Source organism: Cydia fagiglandana, chromosome 3 (genome assembly GCF_963556715.1).
Source record: "Cydia fagiglandana chromosome 3, ilCydFagi1.1, whole genome shotgun sequence".
Lineage (NCBI taxonomy): Eukaryota > Metazoa > Arthropoda > Insecta > Lepidoptera > Tortricidae > Cydia > Cydia fagiglandana.
The window spans coordinates 14,602,395-14,619,299 of record NC_085934.1 but is presented as its reverse complement, the minus strand read 5'-3'; the positions used below and the strand labels follow the sequence as shown (position 1 = coordinate 14,619,299).

At 39.0% G+C, this 16,905-nt stretch overlaps 1 protein-coding gene across 3 annotated transcripts; it reads right to left on the bottom strand.

Moving 5' to 3' along the window:
• Window positions 1-1,681: 1,681 nt before the first annotated feature.
• LOC134680155 (tumor protein D54) lies at window positions 1,682-16,850 on the bottom strand. 3 transcript variants are annotated; one of them, XM_063539220.1, is made up of 6 exons: window positions 16,515-16,850; window positions 10,710-10,876; window positions 6,814-6,917; window positions 6,353-6,412; window positions 3,388-3,550; window positions 1,682-3,055 (listed from the first exon to the last, which is right to left on the bottom strand). In XM_063539220.1, exons 1-6 carry the CDS (start codon window positions 16,531-16,533, stop codon window positions 2,936-2,938), a joined length of 633 nt encoding a protein of 210 aa, XP_063395290.1. In that variant the 5' UTR covers window positions 16,534-16,850; the 3' UTR covers window positions 1,682-2,935. The 3 variants fall into 3 exon arrangements, with proteins under 3 accessions (XP_063395290.1, XP_063395288.1, XP_063395289.1); XM_063539218.1 differs by lacking the exon at window positions 16,515-16,850 and adding an exon at window positions 11,973-12,674; XM_063539219.1 differs by lacking the exons at window positions 6,353-6,412; window positions 16,515-16,850 and adding an exon at window positions 11,973-12,598.
• Between the last annotated feature and the right edge of the window lie 55 nt (window positions 16,851-16,905).

The window sequence follows — 16,905 nt, the reverse complement described above, 5'->3', positions numbered from 1 at the left end:
GTAAATATAAAGTCAGAAATATGATTTTATCTAAGTATTTGAACACTTGTTAATCGCCAATTTTTTTCAACGAATAGTAGGTAACTACTTACTAGAATACGTAGAACGAAAGTCAGATAGGCATAACTATATTTAAAGTTCAGGTAGCTTCTTTAGCTCTATAAAGTAGAGTCAGACAAGTAAATTTGCCATTGTAGATTGTGGACTATTTAATTGCAGAAGAGATAAATAAAAAAAATAATTGATGTTATTTTATAGCTTAGTGGGAAGGGATACACCGCAGCGACCGCTTCGCACAAGTGTGGGACATACCTGTTTATCAGACTTTACTTTTATTGTTATAACATTGAAGTTAATGTGTAATTTTTTTGTAACAAGTCGTTGAACGTTTTTTTGATAAGAGTTTACCTATAGATTAATGTAAACCAAACTGAAATTATAATGATAGATTCTAATTCCGGAATAATATCTTCACTCATTAAAAATTCAACCCACGTGTAATTTTCACTAAAACAGTTCCGGTATATTGACTTTATCGACACATGATGCGCAGCTTTAACGTTACGCCAATAAAGTTTACGTACCGACAAGCGCTTACGCCGTTGACCTAGAGACTATTATTACTTGATCCGCGCGGAAACAGTCCTTGTCGGTCTGCATTGCGGGCAGTCCATGGGCGCCGTTGTCTTGTATAAAAGACTTCTCGTACAGCCTAGTGCGGCGATATCACGTCTTGAATCGACATTGTTTAGTGGTTGTTTTTTATGTTAAATCCCTATATTTTAAACATTTTCGGGTGTAAAACATATGTTTAATTTTGGCAATTTGGAATGAAATTAAAACAGGATAAGAACAAAGCTAAATTAAAAAGATTTTTACCATAATATTGTAAATATCGATATCACTATTTGCAATCCCTAAACTTTTTATTAGTTGTTTACTTAAAATTTGCTCTGGCGTGTGAGTGAGCGTCTTTGCGGACTAGGTCCGGCGGCCAAAAGGTTAAAAAGTAAGTACCTAGGTACCTAATCGTCGAAAATATAGTAATACATATGTATAAAAAAACTGAATAGTTTACGTGTACATTGATCATAAATAAGCGTTTATCGATATCACACCGAATCATGCACATCCCTATCGCATGTCTCAATCTCATAGTCGAATATTTTATCCTATCGCATTCACTCTTGGAAAAGCCATGCAAGTGTAAAAGGGATAGAGCATAAATGACAATTTGTCAATGATTTGTGTATTTTTACAAAAAAATAAAAATCGTAGTGCAATTTCGACATAATTTTCTTGACTGTAAAGTTCAAATTACTGTGATGGGCAAGGGCTCGTAATCCCTTTCGAAATAAGAAAATATGGCCAATTTTTGTGACAGCGTTTTGGCGACATAGGTTCTCATACTAATCCAGGCACATGCCGTTTCCCGTCAGAGCGCGGCGCGCTCATTCTTTCTTCCGTGCATATTATCAAATCGTTTTGACAGTTCTAAAAAAGTAACTGATTTGACTAGTAGGAATATACCCTATTGTCCGAGTCCATCATGGTCATGATGACTGGTAGAGAATGCCTTATGGCATTAAGTCCGCCTTTTGCAATAAAGGTTAAATAAATAAATGATGAATTACCAACGAAAGGTCAAATGCATGTGGTTAAATAATTAAAACATCTGGGCTTTTATACATAAATTTTATTTACCATTCTTAAGGTATTTGATGTAAATAGTGAAAATATTTTATAAGTAAAGGAAAGCTAAGCATCTTACAAAAATATTATATTAGTTTTAGTTATCAACTGGACCTAAGGACGTCGGTGAGGTCTTGTTGTCCTTCAACAGGCATATTATACTATTGTAATCAATCGTTCATAGCGTACCAACGTTTATTGAATTTATCTTCGTCTCACCACAAATTTAACATTAAAAACATTAAATAGACACTATAAATGAGTAACTTTCGTGGAATGCATTTTAGACACAAGTATATAATAAAGTACCCTTTAGGTAAAGTGATTAGAGGCCATCAGGCAGTCTTGAAGAATCCAACGTACACTCACTACAATTACATGCATATGCTCAATTGTGATTAAATCTGACATAAACTTGTAAGGAGGAAACATCTAGAAGGGACCTACTAAATTATTGGCGAAACAAACGTTCTAACTGATATTATTTCCTAAACAGTGATAAAACTATTAGTCATGGGCTAAAAGAATACGAACGAAATTAAATAGTAATCGACATATATCTCTTTAATAGGATACCTCGTAGCGTAACACTGATCCCCCATTAAGTACATTAATTCTAATATAAATAACATAACAAAAGTAATAATGGGGTTCGAATTAAGGTATCAAATCAGAATATTGTAGTTTCGCCACAACGCTACCGCCCAACCAGCTGCGACACATAATAAATAATGTATAAATATTAGACACGATTGCAAACTATCATAAAATACTCAATACGTCATAAAGCCAATGAAGTTTTAACTTAAAGTGCAAGCATTTTAAGAATGATTACGGGAAGCGTGTCCGGACTACCCCGAGTGTCAACTAGTTGCAAAATCCAATCACACTTGCTTAGATCAAGTACTGGTGTATGAATGATAAACGCTTCCGTAACTCAGGGGCCGAGGCAGTAATTATAGCGCTAGGACCAAAAGAATCCAAAACTGTCGAGCATGCGTTTACACTCTTCAACATTCCGTGCATGTTGCAGTATGAGGTCGAGTTAGGGTCGGTCGCACGAGCCGTCTGTCTTAACACCCATTAAAGTGTTCTCAAAATTGTATCGTATAAGAAATATCATCATAGTTGACCGCCGAGGGACGTCGATCCACTATTAGTGGTCGGTGCGACTGGCCCGTAGTGAATCGCCTGTGGAGTGGGTCGGTAGTGGAGCCCTGGTGTCCGGTGTGTGCGCGCCGCACTAGGGCAGCGGCTTGTGCTCGGGGATGGTGGGCGAGGTGGCGCCGCTGGCCGCGCGGCTGGCGTCGCGCAGCGCCTCGTCGAAGCTCTGCGTCGAGTTCGACCGGGACGCCACCTTGCCCTGTAAGTACGAATAAACACTTGAAAGAGTTCTGTCGGAGCGTGCGTTCCGTTTGAGGGCTAACTTGTCGTCGGCATATATGATGAGAGCCGGGATTTTCTTAGTTGGGCACCTTTATTTTGTAGCAGCTAGATTGTCAAATGTTAGCATCGCGATGTAGTGTACGGAACGGTATAAAGTCATCTACATCGACCGTCAAATTTGTGTTCTTTTTTTCGCTGTGGGTCGAGATCGAAGGAAGATTCCTTTAGTGGATTACACATCAGAGTGCTGTAAAGTGCTACATTGGGTTACATGCGAGTTGAAAATATTTGTTGTTGTCTTCGTCTTACCTTAACGTTCTCGTAGGCGGAGCCGACGCGCTCCTCGATGGAGCGGAAGGACTCGGAGTTGCGCATCTGGCCGAGCTTGGTGGACACGCCGGCGGTGATGCCTCCCAGGATCGACGTGGTCTTCTCCGCCGTCGATTTTATCACAGATTCCGTTTTTTGGTATCTGCGGATTAAAAACACATTGGTAAATAGTTGGCTCGGCACCCGAATGCACCACAAAGGCAGCCATTAGTGAAGAATGGCGGCCTGTCACCAATTGCTGAAATGATAACCTTGACCACTTTGCCAAGAGTGAAACGACTAAGAAGAACAAGAAATAAGTCTGCGCTAAGCTAAGATGTCACGGTACATTTGTGTCACGGAAACTTAATATGGGAAATCAGAGTTTACCTATGTGATGAAAGGTTCTTATATGAACCCACCGACCCTAAGAAGTTGTGTAAGGCGTAAGTAATAGGGATATGTTGTATTTTAAAAATTATGCCGGTGTCCAGCTTGCACATGAAGTACGGTGCAAATTTAATAGTTATCATAACATAATACGTATATTATTTGTAAATAAATGATTTAAAAAAATAGGTATATTTAAGTAATATGTATAAGGACTGTATCGTTTATTATAAATACAACTTTACTTAGCCGTTTTTTCTGGTATTATGTTTTTATTAAAAAATTACACATATAGTTTAATTAGTGCTTTAATAATAAGTAACATTTCGTCCTGGGAGATCACGTAAAGCATATGGTTTGGACAATATTTACCCAATCCTCCCGAGTAACTACAACGATTTCGGACAAATACTACAAGAAAATTTACGGTTTGCGAACAAGATAAGTATTACACAAAAAAAATCGTACTATGTAAACAGCAATTACATATGATTCGTAAAGCGAAACATCTGGGCATAGTCTAATCATTTCTTTTAGTTGGAAAAAAAGTTTTGGATCTGTGCTTGGTGGCCTTTTTGAAAATATGGCATGTTACTTACGACAACCCCGACTTTGGTATACAATATAACCATCATGGAGCGTTTCTATCGACCTGTTCTAGCCATGGTTCAACGCCATGAATGTCCGTTAGGCTTTGGATTTCGGTAGATTCTTTTAGCTGTTTCCGTCATTTCCCTGGCGTCAGAAATTGACGGGAATCCAAAATGTTGCATAAAAAGTCGTTTTCATGTAAAGATAAAATACACCACATTTATTCTGTGGATGTTCAATTGAGCAATCATGAAAAGGACACTTAGATGGCATATTTTGGCAGCATATTAACCTTTTGTTTCTTTAAATCGTACTAAGGAATCGGTGAAATAGTCTCAAATTAAGCTCGATAGGCTTGTCCGAATTACATTTGCTAGAAGGTATTAAAATCATCATAAAGTCCCTAAAATAAAATAAATGTAAAACATTCTTATATCAGATATGTCTTAAAAATACCCCCAGATTATACCTTAAGAACATAGTAATACAAAATAATACACACGTCAACAGTTAGACCAGGTTTTATCTGTATTTATAATAAACGATACAGTCCTTATCATTAGAGTAGTATTGTAACGGTATTTCTTAGACGACAGTTTTGGTTTTAATATGGAGCACGCTTCAGCTGTGGCAACAATAACGATTATTACTTTAACGGAAGCTATATCGAAATGATTAATGTATTGTTGATATCCTTCTATTCTACTTTTATTTAATCTTGTCTATTCTAGGCGTTAAACTGATCATGGCAAAGGATGTCTGATAACACACATTGACTTAAGTGTGAATAAACTTAACAAAAATGATAACGTGAGATTACAATAAAATCGATGACTTCATTCAAAATATTGCGATACATAGATGTATACTATCAACTGTTATCCGACATTATATTGGAAGGAAAGGTAACTGTGTCAACCTGTGATTCATCAGTACTCTTGAAAATGAATGTGATAGAAACTGTTTTCAATAAAAGATGACTATGGCAGGCGCTTGCGTGCTTGGTACCTAAAGCCTAATGGCAGTGATAAAAATGACTATTGATCTGATAACAGTCACTGCAATATAATTAACATTCATATCATGAATCACGCAAAGAAAATCATAAGAGATTCTTGTCCAAAGATCAATATTTTCGTTTTATTTCTTACCAAATATTTTTACCTGTTTTCCAGTTTATAAACAGTGACTATTACTTACTTACATTCACATTAAATAATGACCAATTTTAATAAAGACACCACAAATTAGTTTACTCGTTAAGTAAATAAATGCTCGTTAGTAACTCATTTTACACATTGTACTTACTAATAGCGAATACATCAAACGAATGTCAACATTACAATAGTTAATTAACATATCTAGTAGAATACAAGTTCTTTTGGGTTAGAACAGTTATTTATTACTCAAAAACCATGCCAAATCACTACAGTTTAACCATCTAAGTACCTCTAAAAAGCGTTCTCACCGCTAACCATAACAAAAAAAATGTGTAAACCATTCTACTAAGTAGGGCAAACAATTTATTATCGCCAATAAAAAGATACACATGTTGACTATGTTCAGTCAAATTGTAACCTCTTTTGTCGTTACGTTACGTCTTACAAACGACGGGATTGTTTACCCTAAGGGCTCATTTAGACGATGCGAGAACTCGCATGCGGTTTTCATTACATTGCCGGTTTTGATCGGTTAGTTAAATTGGACGTAACCAAGTCCGCAATGTAACTAAAGTCGCATGCGAGCTCACGCGCCGTCTAAATCAGCCCTAATGGGGTTGGCCGGTGGAAGTTTTTAGCAGATGGCGCCATCATAGCTTGCCCCGTCAATCCCTAGAATTATGTCAAATTTTTGTTTTTTTAATACCCTGGATGCCAGCCCTTTAAGCCAAATCTCATAGAAAAAGGGGCAAGCTATGATGGCGCCATCTATGCAAACCTTTGACAGTCGCCAACCCCATTGTAAGACATTACAATGTACTTACATTGGTGCTTCGGTCACAGCTTGAGTAAGCGCTGCCACGCGAGTTTCTATTGATTGATAGCTGTTGTGCAACAAACCAAAAGTGAATAAAAGAAGATTTTAAAACACCGCCACATTTTCTACTTGCATAATTATATATATGTACTAGTATACAAAGCAAAACAAAAAGCGAGCAATGCACCCAAGCTTCACTAATGCATGTTTATGCTCTAACCCTCAAGAATTGTTTTAACATTGAAAATTGACAATGTAATGTACTTAATGCAATGCACCTGACGATGTTTACGTTGAAATCTTATAATACAGGCCGCGTAGCCAAGATGCCAATCGCTCACGCTCCGTAGCGATCGAAACGCAACTGTCGCTGTCGCACTAATATGGAAGAGCGATAGAGAGACATAAAGCTTTTCGTTGTCGAAGCGATAGCGATTGTAACCTTGGCTAGACCTACAGGCTACTTACACTTGGCTTTCCTTCACATTTTTAAAACCTTGATTGACGTCTTCAGTAATCTCCTTCCACACTGTGATGCCGAGCTTTCTTTTAAGTTCGGAGCTTTGACGCATCTGAAAATATTGCATTGGAATTTTATTGGTGCTAAATAAACTTTATTGGTATTAAATAAAATGACGTTCCCAATAAAAAAAACCATCTGTTTCGATTGCCGGTTGTCTTTTTATAATTGCTTCCTAATGACAAAAACCGCATTGCTGGATTTGCCAACTTGAACACTCTTTATTCAAAAAAAGAAAGATCTTAATGTGAACCATTATGAATCCGTTAAAACCGCTATAAAAGGAACCAGATATTCAAGAGAAATCACGACTTTCCGACATCAAAAAGTAATTGTGAGCCTGACAACAGTTTATTTAACCCTGAGATAGTGTCGCTGCAAACAGCTTACGTATGGCAATAATGTGCGTACGTCATGTATAGTTGGGGTAGTGGGCATTGGCTTCATGTTGATACTCGTATAATGTCAGAAACATTACTTACAGAGAATTCGGTTCTTTCAATGTACCCTTCGAGCAACACCGGCTTCCGACACGTCGGAAGGGAGGGGCCCAAGCGATATCTCACCGTACAAATCATTCTGCCATTTTTCGCGGGGGGAAGGTGCACACAGTCGCACTTCTCACACACTTACATACAAAATCCAATCAAAGGCCCTACCGCGAACCACGTTCGACGTGTTGCCTCTCTATGGCACTTGTAAATTCATACGTAAGTGTGACAGGGAGGCAACACGTCGAACGTGGTTTGCGGTAGGCCCTCTGTAATGACGACACAAATACATAGAAAATGACACACGTCAAAGACAAATCTTGCAAACCTCGATCTCTTTTTGTGTACGGACGAGTGACTAGTGTCACAACACGCACACTAACACATTTTCTTTGAAGTATGTCATTGTATTCTGAGAGATGAGAAGTCGGATTTGTCGCTCGACCGATCCGCAATTTGTACTGAGCGAGCAAAATCGATAAATCCAACAATTACTTGAGACTAAAATATAATAATTGTATTTAAATGTAATTAAACGTATGATATGTAAAAAAAAAATATTACATGTGAAATGTAACACTTTCTTTTTGTAAATTTGATGTCCCCGACCTCTTTTTATAAGAAAAAACCGAGCAAACAGGCATTTTTGTGCAGCAGTGTTCACGCGCGCGTCTGGACTCAGTCTAGTGAAAAATCCAACTGCAACTAGTTTTATTACCCGCGCTAGATTTTATTGACGCGCTAATCTTGTACCTCGGCAGAGGGGAAATAGTGCGAATGCCGCCTCCCTTCCGTGTTGCTCGAAGAATGTACCTATTCGTCAAAATCTGATTCTAAATATTCAATATTTATATATCCTTCGTTTTATGACTCTGACGAAGTCTTATTTTCATCAGATGTTGTGTCGCTTTCAGGACCACCAACCTCGATTATAAAACGTTCAGTCTCCAATTCGATTATAGGACCTTTATTCCTATAATCGTCTTCAATTTTTAGTGTTCCGTATTTTAACATGGTCACAGCAATTGCTCCAATTTTCTTGAGTTACTTTCTATACGATACGATAACCAGTTCAATACAACCGCACTATAAAACGTCAATACCGGTCATGTCAACAACCAACTTTAAAACATTGTTTATTGGAATGCTATGTAATCCTTCTTTTTAGTGTTCCGTACAAAACTTTGTTTACGGAACACTTATGGGATCACTTCGGTCTTGTTTTTTAAGCCGTAAGTATTTGATTGCATTCACTACAATTTTTTTCGAATCTTTGGAATATTTTTTTGGCATTTTTGTAATAAAACCGTTTATATTTGAATATATTCGTAGATATTTTCTATTTGTTTAAGGCCCCAGTTAGATATGAGCGCCGCGCCGGCGCGCCGCCGCCGCCGACAAAATTTTCGCGCCGCCGCCGCCGACGCTGCGCTATCGGCGTGGCATCGGCGTGACCTTGATAGGTACTACTACTTTCAGAATCAGATAATATATATTTTATCTAGTTTAGATCTTTAACGGGGCCAGTCTGAATAGCTTATAGACATTCAAAAGGCATTTTAGGTCCATATAATTCAAAAATATCGATGGTAAATTTAAACTTTTCTGTTTGGTAACCACGTTACTAGTGTTAGGGCAACGAAATGACTAATTTTGCCAGCTGGCTAGCTCAATCGTCATTCACCGCTAATTTAACCATTGCAAGAATGGTTGAATGTCTTTAAAAGGTGTAAAAGGGGGTTAATTTCAGATATTAAATTAAGTGCTTTCACGCCCAACGGTGGCCGTTGGCTGTGCACGGAAGGCATCGGACACGGAATCGGGTCTCATTTAGCTTGGCCATTGTTCAAATTTCAAGCTTTGCCCTCGCATCGCTCGCATAGAAGTAAGCCGCTATCTGAACCTTCAAGTTTTCGGCCCTGTTTGGAGCCTAATTTTCGGCCTCGCTTTTAAAATGCTTGGTCATTGGTTCTTCTCCGATCTTAGCTCCACTGCCTTTGGCCTCGCACAAATGCACCTGCAGGAAAGCTCCAGGTCTTTAACACTATGGCCTCGGTCTTAATCGGCCTTTGGACTTGCTTTACACTGGACCAATAGTTCAATTCCAAGCTCTGCTCTCTTACAGCTTGGCCTTCGGCCTCGCACAGAAGCGCGCCGTAGTCGGCGCTCCGCACATTCGGCCGTCAGCCAAGCTCACACTTGGCGTTCGATTCTAAGCTGTAAGCTTACCTGCAGCTCAGCATCTGGCCACGCATGGGAAGGCGTCGGAAACAGGTCTTCGATGTTAGGTGGAGCTCGGCCGTGGGCCTCACTTTTTGACGTAAATCGGTTTGTTGGGTTGATATTGGTTAATGACGGAGCTTGGTTTTCCTTACTTCGGCACTTTGGACTGTCGACCAGACGTTTCCCTGATACAGTCAATCCGCTACTTTTTACTAGCACAAAAGATAAGGGCCACGCAAAGATCGTCCGGACGGCCGGCCAGAGCCTCGCCAAGATTAAGACCGCCTCTGATGCTGCACGATATCGTTTATACTATATAAAAAACTTTCGTACCTTTATTCAATAAATTTTGCTTGAAATTGAAAAATGCACTTATTTTATAACTTTCTTGCAGCAAAACATGTATTTTCGGTAAAATTTTGGTTTGTATTCTTTTTTCGTTAATCAAAGGTGTTTCAAGGCCACGCCGCCGATTCGCCGCCGCCGCCGACCGATTTTGACCGGCGCGCCGCCGCCGACTAAATGCCTATCGGCGCTCATATCTAGCCCCAGTACACAATGGGCCATCGCCGGCCACTCCATGGGACGCATTTATGCGTTAGAGGGAGGAAGTGATATTGCTGTTTCATTCTACCGCATCCGCAAAATGGCGAGGGTCAAATAAACTGTTGTCAGGCTTTACTTTTCGTATAAATTGTCGATGTGTATCGTAAGCACTAAACTTCAGAACCTAAAGCTTAATGTCGTCTACAGATGGTATCTATGAAATTTGAAACTTTCATCACATGGATAGGTATGGAATAAGCAACCTTCATTGTTGTAAACGAGGCAGATTTCTTAAAAGGGTTTAAGATGATGTGAGACGTGGGCCTTATCTCATAAGCGAGGCACCACGTCGTCAAGGAGCACGTGCTCGCAGGACCACTCGGCTTAGCCTGTCTCTGTTAGCTATCGAGTATCCAGGGTAAGTCATCGACCCATGCTGTCTCCAACTCCTCTTGCCATGGAGCAGCTTGCCGTGCCTCTGTGCAACTGTCGCGGTCGACGGACGGTGTCAACTGTCAAGTCGCCTCGTTATCGATCCACGCGAACGTGAACCTACACTCCGCGTAAATTCACGTATAGATTACCTTGCTGTTGAGCACGGTGCGCAGGGTGGCGATCTCATCGTCGACGCGCGCGAGCTCACGACTCCACTCCGCGCGGAGCTGCTCCGCCTGCTCGGGCGTGAGACCCGCGAGCTCGTCGGGTGTCTGCGTGTCGCCGCCGGCGCCCGCGCCGGGGATCACTTCTTCAGCTGGAACAAACCACATTCTTGTCAAGACTATTTATAGTTTGTAGACTTCAACCAGCCTCGCAAGGCTCCGCGTAAGTACGTATATAACTAAGAACGGTCATAAAATTCTAGTTAGCTAAAAGAATGGTAGTTAGCTTCAATTGAAGATAAAACAAAAATGACAAAAAATATCTACGGTAACGTTGCATGACGTCAACAGTGATATTTGCATAATGTTTCGCGCATTCAATTAGAAAACCTCTAACTTACACACGATAAATTTCAAATGACACAATTCTATAGCAGCGATTTGCATGTTCATCTAAGCGTGGCGTCAAAGAAGAAAACAAGTTCATTGTCATTTTTTACTAGTTGTGCGTGAGTTACGTTTTAAGTACTCTAACAATTGTCGTTCAAATGAATATTAGAATATGAAAAAAAAAGATGAAATACAAAAACTTCCGAAACTGTTTAAATATAAGCAAAAATTTTAATATTAGTATTCTTATTCTCTATAGCAGCGGTCGGCAACCTTTTAGCATCCAAGGGCCACAAAGTAGTTAAGGAAGTTGAAGCGGGCCGCACTTTTGTTAATATGTGCGACTTTATTCTTTACTTACTTATACTTTACGTTACTTTGATTAGTGGGGTAACCTTGATCATCGATTTTTGAGGAATAGGCAGTTGATTTTTGAACGCAAACTTAAAAATGTTATGATGTGGTTGGCGACCTTAACAGAAATGCATGACAAGAGTGTTCAGAAAACAACTCCTCATAGTTAAAAATCGTTGATTAAGGTTACTTCACGAATCAAAGTAACCCCAGTTTACGGTGCCTACTAAAAACTAAAAGTATCAATGCACAAACATATGCGTTCAAGTCTAGCGAGTACTTAATGAGTGTTATTAGCATAATGTTGAGGTGCGCTATCGTATTTTTAATCGAATTTTGCGCTAAAATTACATGTTACGTGCACTATTGAAGGCACAAAAGCGCAAATACTCATTTAAATACCTGTTATCGAGAATATAGGTATTTGTTTTATACCTAACAATGGTTTACAATTTGCCGCAAACACCTGTGGGTGAATGTGTTGTTTATTTAACGTTTACTGACCTCCAGGTGTGATACCTAAAAACTTTTTATAATTCGTGTGGCTGGACACTTTGGCAAGATATGGCTTAGATAAATCTTGAAAGGTGACTCTAACTTCGCGCATTTTCTTTTTGAATATGCGGACCCTTCTGCGCCGATTGTCCATGTAGAATTCTGTTTCAATGCACAGTGCTGCATCTGCGAGGTCCGGGAGCGCGCGCCAGGAGGCGTCCAGGTCGTCCTGGGGCCAGGCGCGCTCCTCCAGCTCATCCAGCTCGTCCACGGCCACATCGAAGCTAGGCGTCGAGTCGTCGTCCGGCGGCAAGAAGTAAGGATCCTCCATGTACTCCAAGCTCGCCGGCTCGACTCCTCCGCTGCTAGCCATCACTATTTCTTATCTATTACGTCCGTCGCTACTATTTAACATGTTTGATAATAAAAACAAAACACGATCGAGTTGACACTTAGTACACGGAGCGTTTATTTACGGTAACTTCATGTCACTATATTCGCGATGCGCTCGCCGCGAACGCAACATATGCGACCCGTATTGTAACCACAGGCGAGATATTTTTCAATTCACTTCCGCCACGTCGGGCCCGCTAGCACGCCCGCGTCCGTCTCGCGCCGCTGCCCGAGTGCTCGTATTCGCCACTTTCACCGGCGGCCGCATGAGCTCCAAACTTGGAATATTATATTAAATGATCTTGACCTCTGACGCGTAAAGCAGTATTTTTAACCTATTTTATGTTAGTTCGACATATGTTGTAAATATGTCACGTGGCAGCAGAGAGCGCGCTTAATGTTTTCTGGCCGAGTACGAACACGAACAAAACAACAGACACGATTCGAGCTCACCTTGCGCGGCCAAAGTTTATTGACAGTGCCTCGAGCGAGCGGCGGCCGGGCCCAGAGCGCTGGCTGGCTGGACCATCTTTTTGTTACGTCATTTTTGCTACTCTAACTGAGAATAAAAAACAGAATAGGTACCTATTACACGACTAGTTTGTATGATAGTGAGTCATGCAGCGCGTCGGGTGGGGATTTGTAACAGCTTCGTGTCAGAGACTCCTAACTTAACTAGCACGTAACTGCTTATTTTTAATACACCATAAAGAGTTTGAGTTCAATGGACCCAATTACATTAAACACGTATGTAGACCTGGACCGACAATGTAGCTAAAGTTTTTTGCTTTAATCTAGCACCAGTTAGAAAGATAATAAAAACTAGGTACCCAAACCACGAACTGAAAAAATAAGCAATCTTGCTTGCCACATCAGTCGGTACGACTCGTCTATTTTCTGTTCGTATTTCGGCATTCGCTTGCTGTGCAACAAACAGAAAGTAATTGCGTTTTGCATTGCTGCCATTGCTCAACGTAATAATTTCAGGACAGCTCTTGAGAGGAGCGTGGAATGTTCTAATTTATCTATTTGTATTTAGCTCGAGGTATTTTAATTAAATAACGGTAATAACGAATAAGTGAGGATGGCTTGTTAATTGATCATCTGAGGGATGAAAATTGTACAACGAGAAATTACAAGAAAATCTGACCTTTGGATTATAATTGCCTACCTACATTCACCCTATACCTATCATCTATCATGGTAATGCCCATCAGTCACTCTCCCTAAACATGATGTTGGGTTACACGAGTCAGCATTAATAGTAGCGGATGAAACGACGTACTAAAAGTACGCATACTTTCCCAAATAGAGATCGATCTCTACATTTTCTACAGTTCTCGTTAAAAAAAATCTATAAGTCCAAGTTTTCTAATACAGGTACCTATACCTAAATAGGTACCTATACCTATATAGACGCAGGTCTGTTTTTACTTTTGACGCGTAGTACAAATCGTCAGTTAGACAAACAAGACTCACTAATTACTACCACAGGTTCGTGCATAAACGTAACTAGCGATCATCCAATGTTAAAGGCCGTCTAGGGAAGGAAATGAAATGAATCGCCAAACGAGACGTCACGGATGGTCTTATTGTCATCACGCCAGGATCTGATGATGGGATTTTGTCGGAATCTCTTGATAGGAAAAGCTCTCGTGTTCATTTGCTCTCGAAAAATCACCTTTCGTTGATAGGTCGCTCGATGGATCGGCAGCCTCCAATGCGGATAATAGATATAGAATATAGCATGTTAATCTGTTTTGTAAAGTCGGTTTTTACAAATGCGGGATTTGGCGATGAAAAACCAAAAAATGCTGTATTTATGCCTATAAGATATGAGAATTTCTTTAATGGTGCTCTAATCAAAAATGGACATCTAATGAAAATTTTAAAAACTGTAAGATTTCGGGAGTTCCCTTAACTTACAAATGTACCATAAAAACCGGGCAAGTGCGAGTCGGACACGCGCACGAAGGGTTCCGTACCATAATGCAAAAAACGGCACAAAAAAAACGGTCACCCATCCAAGTACTGACCCCGCCCGACGTTGCTTAACTTTGGTCAAAAATCACGTTTGTTGTATGGGAGCCCCACTTAAATCTTTATTTTATTCTGCTTTTGGAATTTGTTGTTATAGCGGCAACAGAAATACATCATCTGTAAAAATTTCAACTGTCTAGCTATCACGGTTCGTGAGATACAGCCTGGTGACAGACGGACGGACGGACGGACAGCGAAGTCTTAGTAATAGGGTCCCGTTTTACCCTTTGGGTACGGAACCCTAAAAACAAAAAAATAAAGGTTAAGTAAATACAAAGAACAAAGAAACATATAATAAAAGGTTGAAATACACTGCTTGTACAATGGACACTTGTAATTCATTATGTAAACAAAAGCACAAAAATGTATTGTTATGCCTCCAATTCATACTTCAATATCATTTTATGAAATATTTTAAAATAAAAATATGCTTCCTCTTTTCCCCGATAAGAATGCGCAACGAGCACACACGCCAGACGGCCAACCATGGCAGTGGCAGTGTAAATCATATCAGATTTAGGTAACAACTAAGAATTTGTAATATGTAAATTTAAATATTTTGAAAATGTATGTAGAGTAAATCGCTGCCAACTTTGCTTGGTGTACCTTTCTCTACCTTTTAAGAATTTATTTGGGAGTAACATATAGATATGGATGGATTTCTTAATTTCACATGATACTTTAAAAAGCAAAACTTATAGATGTGCAAGCTTGTGAGGCGATTGTTACCCAAAAATGCTTGATCTTGGTAGACATGCCTCGCCTAAACCTAACCAAGCTAAGCCAAGCCATGTGGGGTTGGTATTTTATCTTACTCAAAGGCGCCTCAATTATTTGTTAAAATTAATAGAAAATATTCTAAATTCATAGAGATGAGTATCTCATATTAATATTGCTAACACTTTAGGCAACATAATTTTATGGGTGCAAAAAGAGGTTTAATCAACATCCTCTGATTACGTTTTACTAAAAAATTTATAAAAAACATTAGCTCCATGTTAGTTTTAAAAAATGATGCTCTATTGAATTGAATGCTCTATCTATATTTTAGTTGTTAGAAAATAAGATTATAGGCCTTTTGCATGTTGTCTGCACATATACTTTTGAATCTATTTACTTGAATAGAATTGCACAGAGGAAAATGGCTATTTTGTGGGGTGTTTCAGTTAATTGCTATATTGTGTGTTGTTAGTTGATGAGTCATGAGCTTGAAGTATAAATTTGTAAACACATGAGCAGCATGCCGTGCAACCAGTAGTAAATAAAGATATTAGGAACATACATGTATTCAGCTATTTAAATCTTTTTTATAAAAATCTAATATATTGTACTAAGTATTACAAACCATTATCAATCTTATTCCAATGAGCAGACATTGAAAGTTCAGTGTATTTAATAAGGCTTTGTAAAGATTTTCACTGACTGTAATTTTCTTTCAACAGTCAAGTCAACTATAACTCATCAAAACAATTTTATCAAAACTAAACACAATGAGGTTGCATTGTTTCCTGAGATCCTACGGCCACATCCAGTCTCTATCATCACATTGCTTGCTGGTACCGTAATATCACCCGACTTACATATATGAAATAATAGGAAGTAGATCTAATTTAGCTTGATAGATTTGATTATAAAAGTTGACTGGTAAATGTTTGTACAATGTTTTCCTATGTGCAATATATATGAGATAAATAAATAAAATTACACACACAACAATGGGACAGGTGACACTCAATGAAAGCTTGTATGATTACCATATTTGCACATCACTGGTGTCCACAAAATATTATAAAAAATTTGATCTGTATCAATGAGTCATAACCACATACATCCTTTGTTAACTTTTGATGTTGTGAAAAAATATCGCTTTTATTATATTTGTTATTTTAGCAATAAATACCGAATCTGACAGTCTAACTAAAACTTAATCTAATTAGACTAGCCTACATTACAATACCTCTTCAATGCTTGTATATGTAGACTGTATTTCAAATATACTAAACAGGAAGGCAAATATTGTTTCGCTATTGTAAATGAAAACTTACGCCGGTAACATCATTCCATGCTTAAGAACCGAGAACCAAATAAAGTGTATGATTTATATTAATGGTTACGTACCTGTCTGAACTCCGCTCATTTTGCTTGGAAAGTGCTGCTATCTCGTCAGTCTTGCTTGATGTTGTAGAACTATTCACATAGGCGAATTCAGAATACGACAGCAATAGAAATTGTAGAATTGGTCAATATTTTAACAAGTGTCTACGTTAAAAAAAATCACAATCCACAGAAAGCTTGATTTGCTGTCGTGCGCAATCGAACTTGACTTCGATTAATTTACACAACCTCAACTTGTAACCCAAGTCTTGCGTGCAGTGCACCGCGGTCCACGTACAATTTTCAGTGATAACGATAAAATACACAAGATGGCGATGGTACCACTACCACTCAAACAAATCAACTTGACAGATCAAGATATGACAGATGGAGATGAATCATAGATGAATCGTTG

Excerpts from the sequence above, each read along its gene's own strand:
- LOC134680155 (XM_063539218.1), bottom strand. The coding sequence starts at position 12,336 with ATGGCTAGCAGCGGAGGAGTCGAGCCGGCGAGCTTGGAGTACATGGAG. Across the intron at positions 6,413-6,813 it reads AATGTGAAGGAAAGCCAAGT|CTATCAATCAATAGAAACTC; the intron begins GTAAGTAGCCTG and ends GTTGCACAACAG. Across the intron at positions 3,056-3,387 it reads CCGCCTACGAGAACGTTAAG|GGCAAGGTGGCGTCCCGGTC; the intron begins GTAAGACGAAGA and ends TCGTACTTACAG.